Below are 25,784 nucleotides of genomic sequence, written 5' to 3'. Positions count from 1 at the left end.
GGGTACAGAGCCCCAAATCTGGAATCCAGGGAGCTATAAGCAATACTTAAAGGTACACAGCAGTTGACCAAATAGGTATCGTGCCATAGAGGGTGAGCTGTATATGCATGTGTCTATTTGGGGAGAGGTGGTGGGAATCCAGCCAAGGTTCAAGTGCATAACTTGATATATTTTTCCACTTGAAAAATAATATAACTGATGAATACTACATAGAATTTCTATGCCACAGTGTCTGAGGTAGTTTACAGTGTGTTAAAACTTAGTAATTTATGTAATTGATATTATAGTTACATTGTGTTTGATTTTACTTGAACTTCTACAGGAAAAAGTCACAAAAATCAGTCATCAATGGCACATAAGAATGAAAGCCATGAACCTCACCCAGAGACGGTTCAAGCAGTAACTCCTGTAGACGTTCATGTAGGCACCTGGTTTACAACCACACCTGAAGGAAATCGGATTGGCACCAGAGGACTGGAAAGAATTGCAGACATGACCCCATTATTATTCTTTAAGGCCACAGATCCTGTCAGTGGAACGGTATGGCAAACTATTGTATGTTGCAAATTTTTATAAGTCGTTAGAGTTCTGAAACACATAGAAGAGTGCCTGGCAAATAATTAGTTTTCTGTAACTGGTAACTAGGTGGATGGATGAACACACGGACCCGTCTTCCCAAACACAAAAACACTGGGTGGTTTATTTGACTAACGTAACGTGCCATGAAATAATAATTTTTGAAATGAGAAACAGATCATGAATGTACCACATTTAACACTTAGAAGATTGTGTCACGTGTTTCTTTATGTTGAATGTATTTGTGTGTATGTCTTATCTTCTAGAAGTTGGGCTGTGCTTGGTTCCTACTTCTTTCTGTGCAGCTGGAATGAATGCTAGAAATTTGCTCGTGATCCTTGACTGCAAAGTATGTATGGTATATTTAAGGAGATACTCACATTAAATAATTCAAGAATTTAGCAACACTCCAGAGCAACTGTACAAAAGATTTTATTTGTGGCCTAAGAATAAGTGACAAATGAGTGGTACAGAAAATAATGGTTTGATTAATGATAAGAAATCGAAACTTCTGGGATGAACAGTAGCACCTTCTGTGTGCCGGGATTTCTGTTAGGGATTTGGGGTTTTGTCTACACTATCTCGTTCAGTCTTTGCACCAATGAATATTATATGACACTGATGAGGAAATTGGGCCTCTGCAAGTTAAGTAATGTGGTCAAGAGTATATCCAGGAAGTGTTGGATTCCACTTGGGCAGCTCTCAGGTCTTTCCACATCTGCCTCAGTTGCAGAGAGTTGCTTTGCCTGACTCACATGGTTCCAAGGTAGCTGCGTGCAGTGACTGAGTGAGGCAGGGCTATGCCAATCTGGCTCCTGCTATCAGACTTGGGACACTGGGGCAGGGGATACTGGCTCCCGAGCTCCTGCCAGTTGACTGAGGCTTTGTCGGGTCTGTGCCACAGCTCAGCTTCCGCCTCTGCCCGTTCATGCTTCCTTCCCCTTCCTTTCACAGATGGTGTCCAATTGGCAATAATAGCAATTTATATAATACATATTTCAATCATGGTGTTCAATTGGCAATAATTGCAAATTCTATAATATATAATTCAACCATTGAGTATTTTCTAACTTGTACTGTCCTAACTGTAAGGGCCATAGTATTTCACCAAAGAGTGCAGATGGGTGTGAGAGTGGGTTTATCAGCTGTTTTTTGACTCAAATGTCTGGGGCTGTTGGAAGCAGGTGATAATTGCCTTCTTATCTCTTTATAGTAGGCAGAAATCACTATATATGAGAAAGAAATGTACACTATTCATTATTTTAGGTTCTTATCCTTGGAACTCTCAACCAGTATGTACAATGAGGAATACTTCTGCAGAACATGGTGGTTAAGAGCATGATTCACCTTCTGTTCTGATGACATTAGGCCAATATTGGCATAGGAAAGGCAGCCTCAGCAGGCCATGCTTACTTTAAACCTATAATTTTCAAGGAGGCAGAACCTGGGGTCATGTTCCCAGACAGAACTCGGCCAGGCCAGTCCTGATACTAACTTTTCATTCACAAATACATGACAATGGAAGGAGCATCAGTGTTCAAGTCAAACAGCCTTAGTCGACACCAGCCCTGACATTTGCTGAGTGACCTTGAGCAAATTTCTTAACTTCTCCAAGCCTAACTTCCATAATCTACAAAATGGGGATAGCATTGCCCACCTCCTAGGAATTGTTGTAAAGCTTTGTCCAAGTATATGAGATAAAACTTTAGCTTATAAACAGATAACCAGGATTTTGATGATACTCAATGAGGCATAAAAATAAACGCACTTGGGATTAACCCACCTGACCAAATGATCATGCTCTGCCTTTGTATGTTCAGGTCATGATAACTCGAGAAGACAGAGTGATCATTGTGGAAAAGAAAGATGGTACTCGGATAGTGGATCATGCTGATGGTACCAGAATCACAACCTTTTATCAAGTTTATGAAGACTGTATTACTCCTCCGGATGATCAAGAAATAAGTAAGTTATCCTTTGCTTTTGCTTTTTTATTTGAGAGAGAGCGAGAGAAAGAGAGAGAGCATGAGTGGAGCAGAGGGAGAGAGAATCCCAAGCAGGCTCCATGCTCAGCACAGAGCCCAACATGGGGCTCAATCCCATGACCCTAGGATCATGACCCGAGTCGAAATCAGCAGTTGGTCACCCAGCCCACTGAGTCACCCAGGTGCCCCAAATATTTGATGTCTTTAGAATAAGACGAGGAGCCTCACTGCTCTTATTAACACACACAAGAAAAATATTTTTTTGAAGAACTCTGTCAACCAAAGAGTGCGTGCACAGTCAAGAGCGGAGCCTCTTAGGTCCTGCTGTTACAATCTTTACCCTCAACAGACACAGGAGTGATAAAGGCCCTAGCTGGCTGTAGATAGTAATAGCACCTTTTTCTATTTTCACCACTAAAACCTAGATTGGTCTAGATTGGTGGCAATTAAAAGTAAATAATCATGACTCAATTGCCCTGGACATCAGCGCTCACACCTGTTTCCATTAATCCTTAAGGAATCTGATCTGCATACAGGTGGCCTCAGGTCCCCCTTCAGTTCTGAACACGCCTCTCATCAGAGAGATGGTGTGAGAGAAAAACAAGCGGGGGCTCAAACTCACAAACTGCAAGATCATGACCTGAGCCAAAGTCGGATGCTTCACCAACTGAGCCACCCAGGCGCCTCTTAAGATTTTTAAGGTCAAATTATTCTCTGACTCCCTTTTCTTTAATTCCAGAGTTTATTTGTTCAGTGCATTAAATGCTTCATTAAATGTCGCCAAATTAAGTGCGACAAAATTGGCAAGTGAATGGGAAAAGAACAACCTTCCTACCCCACTGGTTAGAGGGAACATTAGAAGAGCCACCGGAGAGGGCAATTTAATGTGCCTATCATACGATGCACTAACTCCACTTCACTTCCTCTTCCTCTTACACACTTGTCCAAGGAAACGTGTTCAGGGCATTACTTGCAAATCCAAGTCCAATATCAAAATACTGGTAAATAAATGACCATCAACAGCAGAATAGGAAAATAGAAGGCAGTACAATCTTATAAAGGAATACTATATAGTAGTTAAAAGGAATGAAGTATATCCACACATATATAGCCACACACCTGTATATCAAGAGGGCTGAGGTTCTCAGAGCAACGTTAAGTACAAAAAAGTAGGTGCAGAATGATACATACAGTGATATATATAATCTACGCATATGTAAAGCCCACAAAAGATTATACATTATTTTTGATACACATATTTACATAAAAGATAAAAATAGATTTCAAGAGAAAGGAGTAAACCCAGGGGCCAGGAGAAAAGTGAACTTCGACTCACCTGTAATTTTTCTCTTGTATACGTATGAAAAATGTTGAAACAAATATGGTAAAACACTGAGAAGTGTACCTTTTGATTGGTGAGTACATGAAAAATTAAATTATAATTTATGCTCCTCTGGGTGTTTTCAATTTCTCAAAATAAACATAGTAGAACAAAATAGCACACTAAATTAAGTAGGAAGAGTTGTTCTGGAAGAACAACTCTGCTTTGACAGTGAGTGGACCACACACACCAGCCCTGTGGTGTGAGTCCTCAGCGCCCGTCCCCACCGCTAGTCCAGGGGCCAGGAGACAGGAACAAACCCAGCAGGTGGGCGTGTTTCCCAATGTGTGCATCCTGTCACATCTGCTTACCTTGCACTTGCTTGCAGCCGAAAGTCCTCAAACGGTCACCAGGCAGGTGAAGTGCATGCGGATCGAAAATGCACACTATGCCACTGTCATCACCAACTGCGAGGACAGTAGCTGCTGTGCCACCTTTGGGGACGGGACGTCTATTATCGCAAAACCACAGGGAACGTATCAGGTGGGTCTGTGGGGAAATGAGGGGTGCCAGAGACAAGCGTCCATTCAACTAAGCGAACCCACTGCTCTGGGGCGGTGAACATGCCTGCCATGTACGGCTGATGTTCCTTTTGTCTCATGTTCTTAGAACACATTTCTCAATCTCTTTTTTACTTGTTCACCTTCTTCTGACAATCCATTGCAGAAAGAAACAAAAACAAAACAACAACAACAACAACAACAACAACAACAAATGTCCCGCTTGTCTTACAATGCTTTGGCATTTTTGGATCAAGGTTTTAAACCAGAATGTAGTTGTTGGGGATCTTTTATGTGGTAGGTGGCAGGCACTGTTAGAAGCCCTCATGTGGTCTCTCCTGTGCCTACCCGACCGGCTTCACCTCCTGCGACCTCTGACCTCATTCGTATTCTCCCGTCCTTCCCATCTCCAGCCCGCCTTCACTCTACCTAAAGTCCTGACAGGATGGGGGGCGGGGAGCATAAGGCCTGTGTGGTCCTAGGAGGGCAGTTTGTTCTTGAAGGGTCAGGGAGGAACATTGTCAGCAGCTCCTGTACCTCCCTACATTTCCCTATTAATCACAACCACCCAGTGTCAGCCTGCAGTCCCTTTAGCCTTAGAAGGATTTGCCCTTATCATTCTGCTTGCTGGAGAAGAGACACAAGTGCCAGGATGTCAGACACAATATCACCGGATGCTGACAGCTCAAAGCCTGAAGATGATGGACATAGAGCTCATTTGTTACTGTGGAAGCTGCTGAAGGCCAGTTCATTCTCCCCCCACGCCCACCGTTCTCTCCCTCTTCTTCCAGTGTAGACTGTTATGGGGCAAGGCAGGTGCTGAAAGTGAGACGTGACTGTAAAGTGTTGCAGTTGGCTAAGGGGCGCAATTTTTCTTCTACAACATTCAGAATGTCCTTTTTTTTTTGGCAGATTGGCAGCATCCACAATCTAGTACCATGTGTGCCACCAGAGGTCATGAGAATCCCCTAAGATTCTGTGATAAGGCCAGCTTTTGCCTTTTGTTTTTATCATAGTCCCAAACTCTAATGGTTACAACTATGAGGGCGGAGGAATTTTAGAACCAATGACAGTTGGCACTGGAGGAGGAGACCCAAACAGAAAAGAGATCCAACTTAGGGACATTGAGTGTCTGCCACTATTATGTAGTCACTTGTTCCTCCCAGGTTTGCTCAATCTCCCAAAACACAGCCCGAGAAAGGATTGGAAGGCCAATCACTCCTGATTGAGAAATACACAGACCTTAGTTCCCAACTGGAAAAAAAGAAAACAACAACAACAACAACAACAAAACTCCAAATAAATTTACCAACACCTATGATAGTTCTCTAGTTGTATAGAACAGAAAGATGGCGTGCCTTCTGCACCACCCCCCCCCCCCCCCACCCATGGGTTGGTCATCACTTCCTCACTCACCAGCATTAGGACAATGGACAGATGATAAGCGAGGCTGGATTGTGGGTAATGTATAAAAAGAGAGGTAGAGCTTGGTATTGTCCACCATTGTTCCTTAGCAGCACAAAAAGGTTAACCAAAGCATCAAAGAAGAAGCAGGTATAACAGTTCGTATAGTCAGTATGAGACACTTCCAGAATGGTGGAGTAAGGACCTCCAGAAGTACACTACTCCATAAAAACAACTAGAAAACTGAAAATATTGTCAAAATCAACTTTTTCAGAACGCTGAAAATTAACCAAAGGATTACAACAATCAGAAAAACAAAGAAAGACAAAGACTCATTCTCAGGAAGTACGGCAAGATTCCTGGTGATTTCACTTGCCATATTCCCCTCCCCTCCCCTAGCTTCATGGTAGCCTTGAAGATCAACACCCTCACATTCATGATAGCAATGAAAACCAGCATGCCAGCATCCACTTAAAGAGGAAGAATAGACTTAGAGCTCCCCAAAAGTCCCACCATAAAATATTGTCATTGTTGACCTGTCTCGCAGTTCCCTGGAAACCCCATTTGCAAGCATTGTCTTTGTTTCATCTGACTCTGAGCTTACTCACTACAAACAGACTTCTCCCCGAACAGTGGTAAGTTAACGTTACGGCTGCCTGAAGTGGCAATAACAAAGAAGAGGATAAACAAAAACATTAAAAGCAACAGCTGGGGAACAGAAGTCCTTAGAAGGCTTTGAAAAGCTCTGACATATTGCTTGGAATCATCCTCTACTGAGGGTTCGATCTGCATGCTGCGGTATTTTTTCCAGTGTTCCAGCTGGAAGCTAGAGAAAGCTCGCTCTACTTAGCCTTCACTCCCTGCTTATGCAGATCCTCTTTATCAGCAAGGGTGAAAGATTAGGGCTTTCAGAGTTATTTTCTGGGCATGCACACAGCCCTGCACGTGAATGTGGCTTTCTAGATTCCAAAGAATATGCACTTATAACATATAAAGATGTAATTTTCTTTAACAATAATAACACAAAGAGGAGAGGGGAGGAATAGAGCTATATAGGAACAAAGACTTTATATAATATTGAAATTAAGTTAGTATTAAGTACAGTGTAGATGATTATGAATTAAGACGTTATTTGTGATCCTCAAGAAACTTTAAGAAAATAACTGAAAATATATAGTAAAAGAAACAATAGGGGAACTAAAAGGGCACACTGGAAATATCTGTTTAAAACAAAAGAAGGCAGTAATGGATGAATTGAGAGGAAAAAGAAGCATAAGGCATATAGAAAACAAATGAAAATTGGAAGATGTAATTCTGACCTTCTCAGTATAAACAATCCAATAAAAAAGCAGATATTGGAACGATGGATTTAAAAACATGATCCAAATATATGCTCTTTACAACAGATACACTTATATGGTCAAAGACACAAATAGGTTGAAGGGAAAAGTCTGAAAATAGATAGACCTAGATTAAGTAATTGAAAGGGAACTAGAGTGTGCTAATTCAGACAAAATAGACTTTACAATAAAATATTACCAGAGACAAAGAGGTTATGTTCTGATGATAAAAGGAGTAATCCATCAAGGAAACATAACAATTATAAACATATTAAGCACCAAACAACACAGTTCCTAAACACATTGTTATGGAACCAGGCTGGATCACTGGTGGAAAAACTAAGCGGCACTCAGAGATCTTGATGGATCAGAGTTTTATTTTACACCAGCGGGCTCAGAGGAGGTCCTTCTCCAGAGATCTGAGTCCTGAGCACAAGCATGGGGGACAATTTATCTTCTGTTACTTCCACATTCTGCATTAGTAGTAATTTGGTGCAGGCAAATTACTTGGCTGCAGACAAGCAGGGCAGGAAGAAGAACCTGGAAGAGGAGTCTCTAGACCTTATGTTAGTCCCGTGGGCCATCGTATGGTGCAGAACTTTACTTATTTTCCCAACAACATGAATATTTCCAGAGTTGTACATTATACAATTTAAAATGTCTTATTTTAAATGGTAAGGACTAGCATAGTTAAAAGAAGAAATAGACCATTCAACAATAATTGGAAGCTTTAGTAGCCCATTTTCAGTAATAGATTGAGCAATATACCATAAAAGTGAATGATAAAAGAAAAATAAAAGACTTAAACACCAGAATAAGCCAATGAGACCCACTAGACCTCTATAGAACAAAATGCGTTATTCTCAAGTGCACATGGAATATTCTGTAGGAAAGACAATGTGTTACACCACAAAACAAGTCTCAGTACATTTAAAACGTTCAAAATCATACAAAATATGTTCTACCACCACCACGGAATTAAATTAAAAATCAGAAAGAAGTTTGGGGAATCCACAAATATGTGAAACTTAACACAGAGAAGAAATCACAGAGATGTCTTTGAGATGACTGAAATTAAAAGCTTAACATACCAAAGCTTATGCAATGCAGCTAAGGCAATGCATAGAGGAAAATTATAGCTTTATATGTCTAAATGTGTATACTAAGAAAGAAGATTTCAAATCAATAACCTAAACTTCCACCCTAAGAACCTAGAAAAAAGAAGGGAAACTAAAAGCAAGCATATAGAAGTAAAAAATAGATAAGAATAGAAATAAATGAAGGAACAGAATAGAAAAGGTCAACAAAACCTTTAGCTAGACAGAGAGAGAGAAAGAGAGAGAGGGGAGACCCAAATTACTAGATTTAGGAATGAAAGAGAAAACATTTTTATCCTTACAGAAATGGAAAAGATTATAAGGAAATACTATGAATACCAACAGATTAGATACCATAGATGAAAAAGAGAAATTTCTGGAAAGGTACAAACTACCAAAACTGAGTCAAGAAGAACTAAAAAGTTAGAATAGACCTATAACAAGTAAAGAGATTTAATTGGTAATTTTAAAGCATAACACGCAGAGAAACCCAGGTCCAGATGGCTTCACTGGTGAATTCTACCAAATATTTATGGAAGAATTAATGCTGAATAATTTTCCCAAACTCTTCCAATATATAGAAGAGGAGGAATCACTTCTCAACTAATGCTAGCATGTACGTATTACACTGATATTACAACAAGACAAAGTCATCACAAGAAAACTCCAGACCAATGTTTATTATGAACATAGATAAAAATCCTCAAGAAAATGCTAACCAACTGAACCCAGCAACATGTAAAAAGGATTATACATTGTCACCCAGTAGGATTTATCCCCGGAATGCAAGGTTGGTTCAAGATGAAAAAAATCAATCAATATAATATACTATATTAATAGAATAAAGGACATAAACCATATGATTATCCAAATAAGACTCAGAAAAAGCATTCTACATAATTCAAAGCCCTTTCATGATTAAAAAAAACCTCAAAGCGGTAGGAATAGAAGGAAACTTCTTCAACCTGATAAAGGGCATCTACTAAAAACAAACAAAACAAAACAAAACAAAACAAAACAAAAACAACACCATAGCTAACAAAGAGCATCCTGATTGGTAAAATTTCCCCTAAGATCAGACACGGGACATGAATGTTTGCTCTCACCCTTCTAACTCAACATTGTACTGATTGCTATAACCAAGACAATCAGACAATAAAAACAAATAATGTGCAAGCAAATTGAAAAGAAAGAAGTAAAAGATTTTCTTTTTTTTTTTAAGATGATGAAAAAATGTATTTAGAAAATTCTTAGGAATACAATCCACCAGGAATTCAATGTACACACACACACACACACACACACACCATTAGAACTAATAAAAAAAAGTTCAGCAAGGTGTAAGATCAATATACAAAAATCAATTGTATTTTCTTTTTTTTTTTAATTTTTTTTTTAACATTTATTTATTTTTGAGACAGAGCGAGACAAAGCATGAACGGGGGAGGGTCAGAGAGAGGGAGACACAGAATCTGAAACAGGCTCCAGGCTCTGAGCTGTCAGCACAGAGCCCGACATGGGGCTCGAACTCACAGACCGCGAGATCATGACCTGAGCCGAAGTCGGCCGCCTAACTGACTGAGCCACCCAGGCGCCCCTGTATTTTCTACATTAACAATGAACAATCCAAAATTGAAATTTATAAAAGAATTCCATTTAAAGTAGCATCAAAAGAAATAAAATACTTGTGTTCCACAAATGGCATTGGGAAAACTGGACAGCTACATGCAAAAGAATGAAATTCAAGCACTTTCTTTCACCATGCAAAAACAATAAACTCAAAATGGATTAAAGACCTAAATGTGAGGCCTGAAACCATAAAAATCCTAGAAGGAGCACAGGCAGTAATTTCTCTGACATTGGCTCTAGCAACATTTTTCTAGATATGTTTTCTGAGGCAAAGGAAACAAAAACAAAAATAAAATGTTCGGATGACATCAAAATTCCTTCTGCACAGTGAAGGAAATAATCAACAAAACTAAAAGAAAACCTACTGAATGGGAGAAGATATTTGCAAATGACATATTTGATAAAGAGTTAGTATTCAAAATATATAAAGAACTTACACAACTCAACACACACAAAAAACAAGTCATCCAATTTAAAAATGGGCAGAAGACATGAACAGACATTTTTCCAAAGACAACATCCAGATGGCCAACATATACATGAAAAGATGCTCAACATCACTCATCATCAGGGAAATAAAAATCAAAACTCTGATGAAATATCACCTCACTCCTATCAGAATGGCTAAACTCAGCAACAAAAGAAACAGCAAGTGCTAGTGAGGATGTGGAGAAAAAGGAACACTTTTGCACCGTTGGTAGGAATGCAACTGGTGCAGCCACTGTGGAAAACATTATGGAGTTCCCTCAAAGAGTTAAAAATAGAACTACCCTACAATCCAGTAAATGCACTACTGGGTATTTACCCAAAAAATACAAAACCCCTAATTCAGAAAGATATTGCAGTGTTATTTACAATAGCCACATTATGGAAGCAGCTCAAGTGTCCATCCATAGATGAATGGATAAAGAAGATGTGGTATATATACAACTGAGTATTACTCAGCCATGAAAAAGAATGAAATCTTGCCATCTGCCACAACATGGATGGATCTAGAAAGTATAATGCTAAGTGAAATAAGTCAATCAGAGAAAGACAAATACCATCTGATTTCACTTATATGTGGAATTTAAGAAACAAAACAGATGACCATAGGGGGAAAAAAAAGAGAGAAAGACAAGACAAGAAATAGACTGTTAACTTTAGTGAACAAACAGATGGTTACCAGAGGGAAGGGGGTAGGGCATGGGTGAAAGAGGTGATGAGGATTTAAAAAAAAGGAATAAAATACTTAGAAATAAATTTAATAAGAGAAGTATAAGACTTAAACACTGAAAACTACAAAATATCACTGAACAAAATTAAAGAAAACTTAATAAATGGAAAAACATTACATACTAAATTTATGGAAGACTAAATCTTGTTAAGATGGCAGTACTCCCTACATTCCTCATCAACATCCCAGCTGCCTTTTTTGCAAAAATTGATAAGCTGATACTAAAATTCTTATGTAAATTTGAGGTACTCAGAATAACCAAGACAATCCTGAAAAAGAACAAAGTTAGATGACTGACACTTCCTGATTTTAAAACTTACTGCAAAGCTATAGTAATCAAGACAGTGTGGTTCTAGAAAAGGATGGGCATTGGGGCACCTGGGTGGCTCAGTCGGTGAAGCATCAGCCTTCTGCTCAGGTCATGATCTCACACTTTGTGGTTTTGAGCCCCGCATAGGACTCTGGGCTGACAGCTCAGAGCCTGGAGCCTGCTTCGGATTCTGTGTCTCCCTCACTCTCTGCCCCACCCCTGCTTGCACTTTGTTTCTCTCTCTCTCTTTCAAAAATAAAATAAAAACATTAAAAAAAATTTTAATAGAATAAGGATAGGCATATATATATCAATAGACTAGAACTAAGTATTTATCAACCTGTGGTCTATAATTTTTTTACAAGCATGCCAAGATAACTCAATGGGGGAAAGAATAGTCTTTCAACAAATGGTGAATAAAGTTGGACCTGTACCTCACTCTACACACAGAAATGAACTCAAAAGCAGCAAGGACTTAACTGTAAAAATGCAAATTATAGACCTCTTAGGAGAAAACATTGTGCAAATCTTCATATCCTTAAATTTGACAAGGGCATCTTAGATATGACACCAAAAGCCCAAGCTTTGTCAAAGTGAAAAAAAGTGTGTTTTAAAGGACACCACCCAGAAAGTGGAAAGACAACCTATAAAATGGAAGATATATTTGTAAATCATATATGATAACAGTCTAGTATCCAGAAAATATAAAGAACTACTGCAACTCAACAATGAAGACTAATAACCCAATTTTTTTTAATGGGCAAGGATTTGAATAGACATTTCTCCAAAGAAGATATATACATGACAAATAAGCACATGAAAAGATGCTCAACATCATTAGTCTTCAGGGAATTGCAAAAATTCAACGATGAAATACCACTTCCCAACCACTAACATGACTAGACTCCAAAAGACAGACAATAAGTGTTAGGGAGGATGCAGAGAAATTGGAACCCTCATGCACTGCTGGTAGGAATGCATAATGGTGCAATCCCTTTGGAAAACAGTTCCTCAAAAAGTTAAAAATAGAGTTATCATCTGACTCAACAATTCTACTCCCAGGTAGATATCCAAGGGAAATTAAAATGTAGGTCCACTCAAAAGCTTGTATACAGATGTTGATAGCATTGTGAATAATAGCAAGATTGTGAAAATAACATGTGTCCATCAACTCATAAGTAAACAAAATCTGACATATCTAGACAATGAAATATGATTCATCCATAAAAAAGAATGAAGTAGTGATACTATGACATGGATGAGTCTTGAAAATATTATGCTAAGTGAAAGAAGGCCGACACAAAACGTGTCCTAGTGCATGCTTCCATTTGTATGAAATGTCTCAAATATTCAAGTTCATAGAGAGAGCAGTCCATAGCCACTGGTTTCCAGGAGCTAGGGGCAGGAGTGCAGAGTGACCGCTCGTGGTTGTCACGGTTTCTTTTCGGGATGGCGAAAATGCTCTTAAGTTACTGATAATGTTTGCACAAGTTTTTGGATAAACTAAAATCCACTGAGTGTATACTTTAAAAGGGTGAACTTATGGTATGTGAATTATGTGTCAAAAATGAGTCTCTCTGAACCACACATCTTTACATGAAAGCTAATACTTAAGGACTGTGTCAGCCACCAGAGGAATGGGGACAGTTAAAACCTCCTAAAAGCCTTGGTCCCATAGCTTCTGACTCTCTTTGACTTACTTCTTGCCCAAGAACATGAAGGATTCCAGACATTTTGAGTAGAGGCAAGTGTGTTTATTTCAATTAAAATATATATTTTTTATTTTCTTATTAAATATCTTAAATAAGAAGATGCCAAAAGAAATATTAAAGTGCGTAGATAAATTATGAGGACACGGAAGAAATTATATCTTAATTATTCAGTTTGCCTCTTTATCAGGGAGGCCTTCCCAAAGCCAAAGTCCTCTCTTGGGTAATGTGTTTTTCCTGGAAACGAGAGTTTATGGCTAAGATCTATAGATAATTATTTCTCCTGAAATGATTTTCCAAATCCCTGAAATTTAACAAGACGCTTCTAAATAATTTCTCTCTTTCTGTTACCCTTCTAGGTGTTACCTCCCAACACAGGCTGCCTTCACATTGATCGGGATTGTTCAGCTATATATTGCCATGAACCAAGCAGTGATATATACCATCCTTTCCAAAAACGTGAGCAGCTAAGAGCTAGCAGGTACATCATGAAGCACACATCAGAGATTATCTGTGAGGTCCTGGATCCTGAGGGAAATACCTTTCAGGTAAAGTGCACCATTAGTGTGGAGTGAGAGGCTGGGGCTTTGTTTTTGAGATATTTCGACCAGAGAGCTTCCATTCAGCTTTATGCCTTAGCTGCCTTGGGATTAGTTATCCACTTGCTGCCAATACTTAGCATAAGCAGTAATGGATGCCAATATCTCTGCTTCTAAAGTGTACTTCCAAGGGTATAGAAAATCCTAACAGTTGGGATGGTATAAACGTTAAAGCCAAATAAAGAATTCGAACGGAAGGGGGGGAATACTACTAAACATTTAAAATAATGCCAACGAGAAAGAAATGATGTAAGAATGGTCTGTATCCAGGCTAAAGCGAGAGAACCAGTTTGTTTGACTAGGCAGGGAATCCGTGGTGCGCAATATCAATTAGGGAAGATTCTAGTAGGTGTGAAGATGGGGAGGTGGACAGGTGCTTAGCTGTTAGATGGTAGAGCTCCCTCTTCTGTTTTTCTGTCCTTCCACACCACAGCTATCCTCTTATAGCGAGGCCAGAAACTGGCAAACCATGGCCACTTGTCTATATAGGCCCTTGAGAGAAAAATGACTTTCATATTTTTAAATGGTTGGCAAAAAGTCAAAAGGAGATGAATATTTCATGACACATAAAAATCACAGGAAATTCAAATCTCAGTGTCATTATACAGTTTTATTGGAACACAGCCACGCTTATTTGTTCACACATTGTCTATGGCTGCCTTTGCATATAATGGCAGAATTGAGTAGTTGCAACAGACATTGTATGGCCTACAGTTCCTAAACTATTTACTTTCTGGCCCTTGACAGAAATGGTTTGCCAGCCCCTGCTCCAAGCGTTTCTCCTTGTTTTCACTCCTCACCCAAGACGGTGTATCAGCTAGTACGTGGTGTAGTGATTTTCCAGATTTGGAGCCATAGCACAGAGTCCCCAGCTTTGGTTTGGTACGCAGACTAGCCCTGATCCAGCTTGTTTTTTTCTGTGCTAAATGAGAGTCTTTCCAGCGTGAGTTCAGGCTGCTAACAGATTTTAATTTGTAGTGAATTGAAATTGAACCTTATAGGCCTGAGCCCTCTAGGTTTGAAACACATGGGACATTCAGGCCAAACATTCTTCTAGGCACTGATACTCTTCTTGAACATCCCCTCCAGTGATCTTTTAGCCTGAACTGCATCTCTTCCTGGAGAGACCCACACCAGATCTAAACAGTAGTAATGGCTAGAACATTTCTTCTCATGCTAAATCTGTTTCCCTTTGTAGTCTATTCATGAATCCCAGTTCCACACTTGCAACCACAGAATATGAACTTCTCCCACACTGCCACTTTCTTAATATTTCAAGACAACTCTCAGATGGGTAGCCTCTCCTCAATGGTTAAATCCCCGGTTCTGTGGACCAATGCTCAGATAAGATTTTGAGTCCCTTGCGATCCTACTCACCTTACTCTGAGTATATTCCAGTTTGTCTTCATAGTCTAGGTGTGGTCTGTAAGTAGAGATGTTTTTGCTCTTATTAATGCCAACTGGACTTAGTGTGTATTACCTTGGAAATAAATATCTCTGGTTTTCTGGATATACCAACAGATCGCATGCTTTCTCAAATGAGAAATGTAAGCTTTATGACATTTCTTTTCTTTAGTTGATTATATACTTTGTCCCATAGGTAATGGCTGATGGTACTGTATCAACTATGCTATGTGAAAACAATTTGGAAGATGATCCAAATGAAAAAACTGAAGGCTATGATAGTTTATCATCTACTCACGTTTATAAGAATCATCTGCAAATCTATGGTGAACATGTACCCAGGTAATATGATAAAAATAATACCATGACCTTTATTTTAAATGTTACGTTTCAGGAGCATTTTAACTGAATACTTCACGCGATTCAATTTTATTGCGTCAATAGGTTTTTTGTCATCTATGCTGATGGATCAGGAGCGGAACTTCTTCGAGACAGTGACATAGAAGAATACCTATCCTTGGCACACGGGGAGTCAACTACTGTAGTTCTGCAGGAGCCAATACAAGAACAGCCAGGTAGGGGATCCAGGATGTCTGGAAGTCATTGTGTCTCCTTCCCAGCATCCAGCCCCCTTATTCAGTCCACCCCCACGTCATCTCTACTTCCTCCCTTTTTCTCCCTTTTCAACTCTACTTGCCACATCGCCATGTCAACCCGTTTATACAGCTACTTATGCTCACTCCAAGCTTTATCTGGGCATCGACGTACGTAAACTGTATATAAGCCCCTCTCCTACCTGTAAGCAGATCTGAATTGAATCGGAGTTTAGGTACGGTAGGCATGTATCTGTGATCCTATTTATGTGTTCCTTTCATCTGGCTAGGGGAAAAAAAAAACAACAAAGAAAAGTGAGATATCACTTGTAAGTTCTTTTTTTTTTGAAGGTGTTGCCTTGATGAACTTAATATATTAAGAAAAGAAAATACGTTTGATGTGTGAGTTAGAAAGTCAGCCTGAAATATAAGATAAGTTATATATATAATTATATTTATTGTGTATTTATGCTGTTCTCATCAATTTCAAAGAAATCAGTGTGTGGCTAAGGGTTCGAGATACATATTGCATTAAGAAAGCATCATCGGTGTATGTTATATGTGCATTTAAACATAGATATAAACGTGCATATTATCTGTGAATGAAACCAATGGGTTGTGCTTAGGTTTATGTTTCGTCTTTTCTCTGGTGGTATATACTTTGCACTCATTTATGAATATGCCTGCATCTGCGCACTTATATATTTTAGTGTATCAATGCACGTGTGCGTGATAAAATAAACTTTGTTCTTTGTGAATATGGGGAGTGGGGTGCTCTGATTGGTTGTGCAAGGCTTCATCACAAATTCCTCTGTTAGTTATTTAGCATCTAGATAACCCAGCATGTGCCAAACACACTGGCTGGGTGTTAGGAATACAGTGTGAGCTAAGACAGCGTGGACCCTGCTTTCATAGTGCTTAGAGTTTAATGAGAGGATAGGCATTAATTATATAGTCACATAATAACTGTGATTGTGTGATTATAAATTGGGGTAAGGTCTGTGAAGGAAAGGAATATGGCTCTATGAGAGCATTAACAGAGGAACCTGCTGTAGTCTACAAGGCTTCCCTGAAGACACTGGCACCAAGAGCTGGTGGATAAGTAGCAGTTAATTAAAATAGGAGGGAGAGCCTTCTTGGAAGAGACAGTACAAAGCAGAAAGCAAAAAGCCTTGGAGAACCGGGAGGAAAATGCTGAAGTGGCCAGGGCACAGAAGGAGGGGGTAGTGCAAGTTAGGGCAGGGTGAGAAAACACCGAGGACTCGGGTTTGTCCTGTGAACAGTGGGAAGTCAAAGAAGAGTTTAAACCATGGACTAACATAATCAGTCACTCTGACCACTGGCGGGAGGTTCACTCGCAGAGTAGAGCTGCGTAGAAAAGCTAGTTGTTGCTCTAGCCCAGAACAGCATCTCTCAGAGGCAGATGATCCAAGTAGGTCAGCGGGTAAGCTCAAGTGAACCGACAGGACTTGGATGTGGTTTTTGAAGAATAGTAAGGTGTCAATGAATAATTCCAGGTGATCTAAACCCAGTCTCTAGGTGTTACAGTGGCCAAAAGCCTTACTTTACTTGTTAGATTGTAAGCTTCTTAAGCATAATCACTATGTCTCACTTATCAAAAAGCTCGCTGAATTTAGTGAAAACCTATTGAATTCTCAGAATGTATTTGATAGAGAAATGATCCACTGATAACTCTCTTTGAACCAGGTGCCCTGAGCATCACTGTCCTTCGCCCTTTCTGTGAAGCATCACCATGGCTAATGAAGAAAGAATTAGATACAATTGTTCCTCTGAATCTCCAGTCAAGGTCATGGGAGATGTTTCCCTCAGTGGAGGTATAAATTTTTTCTGCTGCAAAGTCACTACACTATTGCACATCTATTTCATCAATGGATTGGAGTCTCCAGTCTTCTCCCATATATTCGTATATTTTCATTCTTACATAAACTGTTAATGGGCTCGGGAGTTTTATATTTGAAGACTTTTAACATTTGTAGATTTTGGAGAAATACACCTGACTAGCTTTATTTCTTTTAGCCTGTGTTGCAGGCTCAAACGTCTTCCTATAGTATGGAAATATCCACTCTAAGTAACACGTGTTATACCTCTCCTATCATGGAATTACTGATACTATGCAATACAGAAAGCTTTCCTTCTCTCATTTCTTATTTGTTAGTTTTAACACCCAACTTCAGGTCTCCTTTTTTGCCTAATTTACTAATGCACGAACTGAAGCACGTAAGAATGATGTGAAGGACTATACAAAGGATACGCAACTACAATGATAAAAAGTAAATGTTGTGATTATGTCAGATTAGAGAAGCTCCATCGAAAGTCTTTTTAAAGAATGGAAGAAAAGGTCTTAGAGATCTTGAGCAAGAATCATGAAGTCCTATACCTTGCAAGACTTGACACTTCATTTTGCAAGCCATTTGTGTAATAGGCCCAGTATATTGTTAGATGATAAATTATTAGATCAATGAGGACATTGATAATATGATCAGAGAGACATTCAAGTGTTAGGTGGGGAGGACAACGTTTTTTGGTTTATGATGATTTTGGTTCCCCTGCACAACCTTGTAATAGCAAGGGCACAGACAATGAACACTTAAGGTAACAAAGACCTCTGAGTCCTATTTTGTAATTTGGCGGCTATAACCAACACAATGAGTGAAAAGTATCTGAATTCTAGTCCTGAGTCTACCAATTATTAATGTGGGATAGGGGACAAGCCACACTGGACCTCTACTTCCATATCTGAAAAATAGAAAGGCCACACCAAATGACTCACTAAGGCTATATCCAGGTTGAAAGTAGTGCTTCATGACAAATAACATGCCACATCTGAGCTTAATGAAAGAAGTTTATTCTCTTTCTCTGCAACTCCTATGGCTCTGGCCTTCTATGCCCAGTCACAGTGGCCCAGCCCAGGCAAGCCCCTCAGGGTTATCACTGAGCAAGCATCAGACTGAATAGCAGTTTACAATGGAGGACATCAGGCACGCTACAGGACGTAGGGCATCAAAGCACACTACTCCTGAAAATCAATTACAAGGGTAACATAAAGCTGTGAGTCTAATCCGAGGCAGAACATATGTACCCCAAGAGACCCTGGGAAGACTCTGGAGGCATGCTTAATCTAGAGTGAGCTCAGAGACCACTCAGATCTATGGGATGAGTTTTCTCTCTCAAAGAATCTCTCTAAGGTCAACATGAACATGAAACCAGAAAGTGAAAGCCTGATTATTCCAGATGTCTTGGGCTGCTTGTGGGTAATAAGCAACAGTGCATTTATGCATTTTGCATAAGCTAGGCTACATTTCCATGATGCAACATTGCTTACTACTCCCCAAATGCTATCCAGTGGGACAGCACTGGATAATGCTACAGGATTTTAATATATCCAAGTTCCTGGTAACGCATATAAAGAGGAAAGCGTGCCCAGTTCTCTTACCAATTTCCCTTCTATTTGAGAAACATTTTGGGAGCAGGGACCGTATGTTTTTGACCACCGTATTCCCTAACGAGTGGTTCCTAGCATCGAGTCTACATAATAAGGACTCAGTTAAAAAAAAAAAAAAAAAAAAAAAAAAAAGCGAAAACATTCTGATTTTTTTGGTGGTTGTTTTGCTTCGTTTTGTTAACAGAAGAAGACTCCTGGACCTCCATTTGGCACTCAGATTTGGAAGGGCCTTGACATTGGGTCCAAACAGCTAGCAAGTGCGCCGCCCCCTATACTCAAGAGCCCCAGTGTTCTACAGATGCGCCAGTTCACCCAGCACGAGGTCATAAAAGAGGAGGTGAAGCAAAAGCTGCAGATTTCCCTTAAGGTAATGGAATCTGGGTCACCCGACCCAGAGGAATCAGGAACAGGGCAATCATTCCTCTTGATTTCCTGAGGAATCTGAAATTATGTCACTCTACCAATATTTATCTAATGTGACAAAGGAATGTCAATTTTCCAAAGGGTAGGAGGTTGAGAGGTAGAAAATACTCAATGGTTCCCAGAAGGTATAGGAAGTATTGAGACCCTAACGCACTGAAAAGATAGGTAACTTTTATAAACGATTACTATATAGTGTCCTCCTTCTCTCTTACTGTATGGGGAACTGGCTTTGTGACCTCTGGAAAAAAAGTACAGCTGCTTATTAATCTGCTACTTGTCCATGGAAGAAAAGGATTGTTGGTTTTCGGAAATGGTCTAAGAATTTGTAAATATATGGTTAATTGTGCACACCGTACCTATAGCATCTTACTGTCTAGTTTGTCAACTGTCTCTGAACAGGATTATATTTGTTTTGTTTATGGTTATATACCCAGCACCTGGCATACAGCGGGGGACGATTTATTTATGAAAATAGATGTTTATGGAAAAAGTAAAGTGTATTTCTCTTGGAAGCCAAGGCATAGACTAAGCCTAAACTTACATTCATAGACAGAATCATAAAGACTACCCTTGGAAGGGCTCTAGAAACCATCTAACCCAAGTCCGTACATTTTATTGATGAGGACACCAGAGCACAGAGCTAGATGTCTCTGTGGCATCTCCATATAGTTCTAAGATCTTGCGGCCCTCAAGCTTTGTTTTTGGACGTTTCAGGTCTTTGCTCATTAATGTAATCAAGGAAAAGGTTTTCCAGATTGCTCGACCAGTAACTGGTTTGTTGAGCCCTGGGAACTTACATACTCTTACCTTTTCAGTAGTATTTCAAGTTGATGTCCACTGTTTTGGTGTTTCTGCCTCATTTCTGTTTTTTATTGATTTATTTTATTCCGCTGACTTAGGATTATATAAACCATATTCTAAAGAAAGAAGATGAGCTACAGGAAATGACGGTTAAGGATTCCAGAACCGAGGAGGAAAGAGGCAATGCTGCAGATCTCCTCAAGCTCGTCATGGTGAGAAGGAAATGTTTTCAGTACCAATGTTTTCACTGTTGTTTCAATATCAGGTGCTTCAAGACAAAATATTACACCTCATAGCTGTTTCTGCCACTTCCGTGGAACATTCGCCTTCCCTCCCTATAATTTCTTATTTCTGGGGAAAATCTGATTCCTCATGGATTGAATTTTCCAAAAGCTTCTTAGGCCCTTCCTTAAACTGTATATAATTCTGAAGGCTCTTAAATAAAAGTTTATACTGTCTTCAGAGAAAATGATGTTTATTGGAATGTGGAATGAATAGTGAATGAAGGAGGAAGGAGGAAGAAAAAGGAATTTCTACAACATGAAATGACTTGCATTTTTAAAAATTCTGTCTTGTGGAAGGAATGACTACAAAAAATCAAATACATTTTGTACTGGCATTAAAAAACGAATTCATTTGATAGTAATTTTCCATGAAGAATGCTGTAAAACCGAGTGAATTTGTATGTAATATAATCATCACCATTAAGGAATTCTATCTTCATTTCAGTCGTTCCCTAAAATGGAAGAAACTACAAAAAGTCATGTAACTGAAGGTAACTACATATTTTTCTGCAAAATATTTAAAAATCTTAAATATCCTTCTCAGTCATTCCTTTGAGAGCAAAGTACCATGTATATATATATTTCTGTTGTCATATTGGCCATGTTGTATTATAATTACTTATTTATGTATTTTTTCAGCCTACATTGTGAAACATGGCTGCATCTAATTTATCTTTAACTTTCATTTGTTGAGTGAAAACAGTTGACATTTGACTTTTATGTTAACCTCAGCATGTATTTCCAACATACCTAAGACAGAAGGGGGAAACAACCAACAACCAACCAGGTAACGCTCTCCCCCAGCACACACACACACACACACACACACACACACACACACACACACAGAACTTTTGAGCAACTACACAGTTACCACCAAAACCTTGCACTATTTTACACTGAATATATAGCTCAAGCAGTCTACCCTTGGAAAATATCCTCATTCAAAGCATATTTATTTGGAGAATATATAGCTCCAGCGAACTTAGTTATATGATTTCATAGTTCACAGCAGACAAGCAGGGAAGCATTTGGTGGTTTGGGCTTTTCTTTTCCTTTTCTATTTTGGTTGTATTACAAAGGTCAGAAACTGGCAGCCATAGGCTTCATTTAGCCCACAGATGTGTTTTATGTGTACCCCACAGGGTTGGCTTACACAGTTATTTTTAGCTGATTTTCCATCTCTTGAAATGTGACATTACCGCATGGTGACATTTGGCTGAAGATGATTAAAGCTGCCCCTTTAGAATGACCACAAACAGAAGAATCTGTTACAGTCCATGGCTGCCACTCTGTTGTCTCTCTTTTATCTGGGCAGCCCATTAAGTTATGGTTGTCAGATTTAGCAAATAAAAATACAGAAGGCTCAGTTACATTTGAATTTCAGGTACACAATAAGTAATCTTTCAGTATAAGTTCTATTGAATGTTCTATTTGGGACATACTTATACCAAAAAACTATTTGTTGTCCATCTGGAGTTCAAAGTTAACTGGATGCCCTATGCTTTATCCGGTAACTGTAAGTGGCAGCATTTGAATTTGTGGTCTCTGGTCTGAGGGGTACAATCACCATCGAGGTAAATGTGCAGGTTGCCTAATAATGAAGAACAAACTAAACATATTTTCAAACATATAAACAAACCAACAAACAAACAGGGTCTTGCATAGTTACAGCCACAATATTAGTGTTGGTGATTTTAAGTCAATGCTCCCCAAACTATTTCCCGAAACACTAGTCTATGAAATGGCTGCACCAAAAATGAATTTTATGATAAAGTAAGTTTGGATAATGCTGCATATTTCCTTATTTTTTAGAGAGCCACAGTGTATGCTGAGTCCTACAGTAACAAAACATATTTAACCTTGTATAAATCAGTATTTCCCAAGCTCAGATAGAACACGGAAACTTTTTTTTTTTTTAATCTTTGTTAACATCCACTGAGATCATGATCTGAGGAATAAACTCAGAATAACTGCCCGGATTATCAAACAACCATTGTATCATGTTAATATACTTAGATTCAGACCCTTAGATTTTTTTTTTTTTTTAGAAAAACAGTTTCAGTAAGATGGTTAATTTTTTTTTAAAGTTTTGGTGTTTCAGATCTGAAGAAATTCAGTTAGGTAAAACACTGATTCCCCAAATGATGTGGGATGAATGAGATGTCACTACATTCTACATTTGGACAGTAAGGTGTGTGTTCTCTAATAGAATATTTGATAAAAGTGGTCTGGTTTACTGTTATACTACAGTTTGGTCAGGGAAATTCTAGTGAACACTTGATAGATTAAATATAAACTCTTAGAAAACCTCTCAAGTGAGTCACCAGGCACTGATTGTATGTGGTGCCATAAGGATGTGAGGATAAATTTAAATGCATCTATTTTTAAAGTTGCAGCCCACCTAACCGATTTATTCAAGCAATCATTGCCTGCCGCTCCGGAATGTCTGCCAGAGACAACTGATGCAGATTTCTTTGAAAGGAAATGGAGGTAAGCGGATCCCTTAATGTGTTCCAATTAGTATTAAGCATACAGCGATGGAGGAAATGGAGAGCCGTGGCATCATAACTCGGGGTGACTATATCAATGCATCCTCAGCCTTTCATCTCCGACATTGCCAACAATTTATCACACAGTAGAGGTTTTTCGTTTATTGTTTGTAAGCTGAGAGCCTTGCCCTTTTTCATCATTCTTTCCTTTCACGCAGGCAAACAACAAAAGGAAAGCACTGGAAAGAAAAGTTGGAACATAAGAGGTAATTCTATCTTGAAGCACGGTATCCATCAGCATGTGAAAATGGCCAGTTTTGTAGAGTCAGGAATTTTAGAATGGGCTAGGTTGAAAAGTCCTACCACCTAGGCTCCCTGCCGTTGTCTGAATTTCTTCTACATTTTTGCCAAGTGGCTACTCCGCTTATGAGTGAGGCTGTCACTATCTCCAGGGGAAGCCCATTTGACCCTCATGCAGATCCTCTCCTTTTCATAAGCAAGAAAGTTCTCAGGTAGTCTCGGCGCTGTGGCAATTTGAATATACTAATAAATATTCTAGAACTTAAGAGACTAGTCATAAACATTCAAGGATTCTTCTAACTCAGTGAAGAATGTGTTCCAGGCATTATGTGCTTCTCATTCCTAGCCAAAGATACCACCCCGTGAGGAAAGGGAGCCAGATGTATTTACTGAGAATCCAGTAGTACATACGGTACACTTGCACACATTTGCATGACTCCTCTCCACAATGACTGGAGGAAGGATGAAGATTCTTCTTCAAAAAAATGCCTGGGTTACCCTGTAGAATGTGCGGGAGAAGTGGTGAGATAGGATGTTGCATCTCATGGGCCACCCCTGTATTCAAGGTCAAACTAGAAGGTATACGTTGTCTCATGGAATATCCCTGATTTCTAGACCAGTGACAATGATTGCCTGTGGGGAAGCCGACCGAGAGGTTAGGGGACAGTGTGGGATGGAGACTTCCTTTTTATTGCATACTCTTTAATCCTTTTTTTCATTATGTGTCTGTGTTACCCATTCACATTTTTAAAGTTCTTGAAACATGAACACTTTCAGATTTTAACCCACAGGTAGATGCTGGCAAGCCAATGAAAGTTTTTGAAGAAGAAAGTGAAACGCATAATTAGATTTGTGTCATTGAAAGAGAAGTTTTGGCAGCGTGGAAAATGGGTTTGGGGAGGAGGGTTAAGGAATGAGAAGGTCTCAGGGGCACGGAAGGTGAACCACAAAAAGGTCAGGTTCCGTGGAAGAATCAGAAAGGTGAATGCAGAGAGGAATTGGAGGTTATCAACTGGAGGACTTATTCTTTTGTGAGAATGGTTCCTGTCAAGGCAGTAGCCCCACTGCCATAGATTGATGATGAATCAGGTGAGGCAGTAGAGATAAGACAATGTAATGGGAAATTAAAGTTGTTTCAGTAAGATGCTATTTTGATTCGGGCAGTATTTCCTGACAGGCCAAGCTAGTATGAGAGAAAGGACACTAGTGTTAGAGTCAGCAGACCGAGAGTCCGTTCCAACTTGGTTACGTACAGATGCGTGATGTCAGCTGGTCGTGCTTATTTTTTAGAGAGCCACGGTGCACCCTCGGTCCTACGGTAACAAAACGTGTTCAACCTTGTATAAATCAGCATTTCCCAATTTACTGATTTCCATCAGTAAAACGTACCTCAGGAATTCATTTTGCTCATCTGTAACAGGAGGGTGTTGGCCGCCTAATATCGGAGGTATCTCAGCCCACACATTGGGCAGCTAACAGTTGACTAGCGTTTGCACTAATCAAGGTCATGGGCTCAGAGGCAGGCACCCTGGGTTTTAATTCAGACTTCACCTCTTACTGGTTATGTGATTCAAGGTAGGTTACTTAGCCTTTCTATACCTTGGGGTTTTTTGACCAATAAAAGGGGCATAATAAGAGTAACTCATGGAGTTATTACAAGATTAAACGTGTAAAGCACTTTGTAAAATTTCTGGCATGTGAGAAGCACTTAAAAATGAGAACTATTTCAGATAAGATGAGGTCCAGCTACATTTAACAGACAACCCCCCAAATCAGTGCTTTTACAAGAAAGAAGCTTATCTTTCCTGATGTCAAAGAAGTCAGAAGTGGTGCATGACTTCCATCCTCAAGGTTGCCTCATGGTTGCAAAATCACTGCCACAGCTGCAGCCATTCCATCCATATTTCATCCATTCATTCCATATTTCATTCATTCATCCATATTTCATTCCATTCATATTTCATCCATATTTCCTACTGGAAAAGAGGTGAGGCAAGGACAAAGGGAAAGCCTCCCAGCTGAGTTAGATCTCTTTAAAGGCTATCTGGAGTCTTACCCAGTGATGTCAGCTTACTAGTTACTGACCTTCCCTATATATATAGGAAAGGCTGGGAAGTGAAGTCTTCAGCCTTCTAGTCTTTAGAGGTCTATCGCCTCCCCAACAGAGAGTTCTGATACTGGAAAGACAATTAGCAGAATTATCATGATTGTTTTTATTTTACTTTGTAATCACTGATCACACGATTCACAAACCACTCCTGAGGTTTTGGTTTTAGTT

The 25,784-nt window shown here is 39.3% G+C and overlaps 1 protein-coding gene across 1 annotated transcript in view; it reads left to right on the top strand.

The window, feature by feature from the left end:
- SPAG17 (sperm associated antigen 17) overlaps positions 1-25,784 on the top strand; it is a 231,586-nt gene that overhangs the window by 161,973 nt on the left and 43,829 nt on the right. Inside the window, exons 29-40 of the mRNA XM_015076178.3 lie at positions 323-540; positions 2,397-2,541; positions 4,271-4,425; positions 13,507-13,695; positions 15,347-15,492; positions 15,595-15,725; positions 17,451-17,578; positions 19,391-19,573; positions 20,529-20,642; positions 21,160-21,205; positions 23,108-23,207; positions 23,425-23,472. Of these exons, the coding sequence (XP_014931664.2) occupies positions 323-540; positions 2,397-2,541; positions 4,271-4,425; positions 13,507-13,695; positions 15,347-15,492; positions 15,595-15,725; positions 17,451-17,578; positions 19,391-19,573; positions 20,529-20,642; positions 21,160-21,205; positions 23,108-23,207; positions 23,425-23,472 (1,603 nt within the window). The remainder of the gene's footprint in view (positions 1-322; positions 541-2,396; positions 2,542-4,270; positions 4,426-13,506; positions 13,696-15,346; positions 15,493-15,594; positions 15,726-17,450; positions 17,579-19,390; positions 19,574-20,528; positions 20,643-21,159; positions 21,206-23,107; positions 23,208-23,424; positions 23,473-25,784) is intronic.

This window comes from Acinonyx jubatus, chromosome C1 (genome assembly GCF_027475565.1).
Source record: "Acinonyx jubatus isolate Ajub_Pintada_27869175 chromosome C1, VMU_Ajub_asm_v1.0, whole genome shotgun sequence".
NCBI classification, from domain to species: Eukaryota; Metazoa; Chordata; class Mammalia; order Carnivora; family Felidae; genus Acinonyx; species Acinonyx jubatus.
The sequence above is the reverse complement of the archived record's forward strand: the minus strand, read 5'-3'. Positions and strand labels throughout refer to the sequence as shown.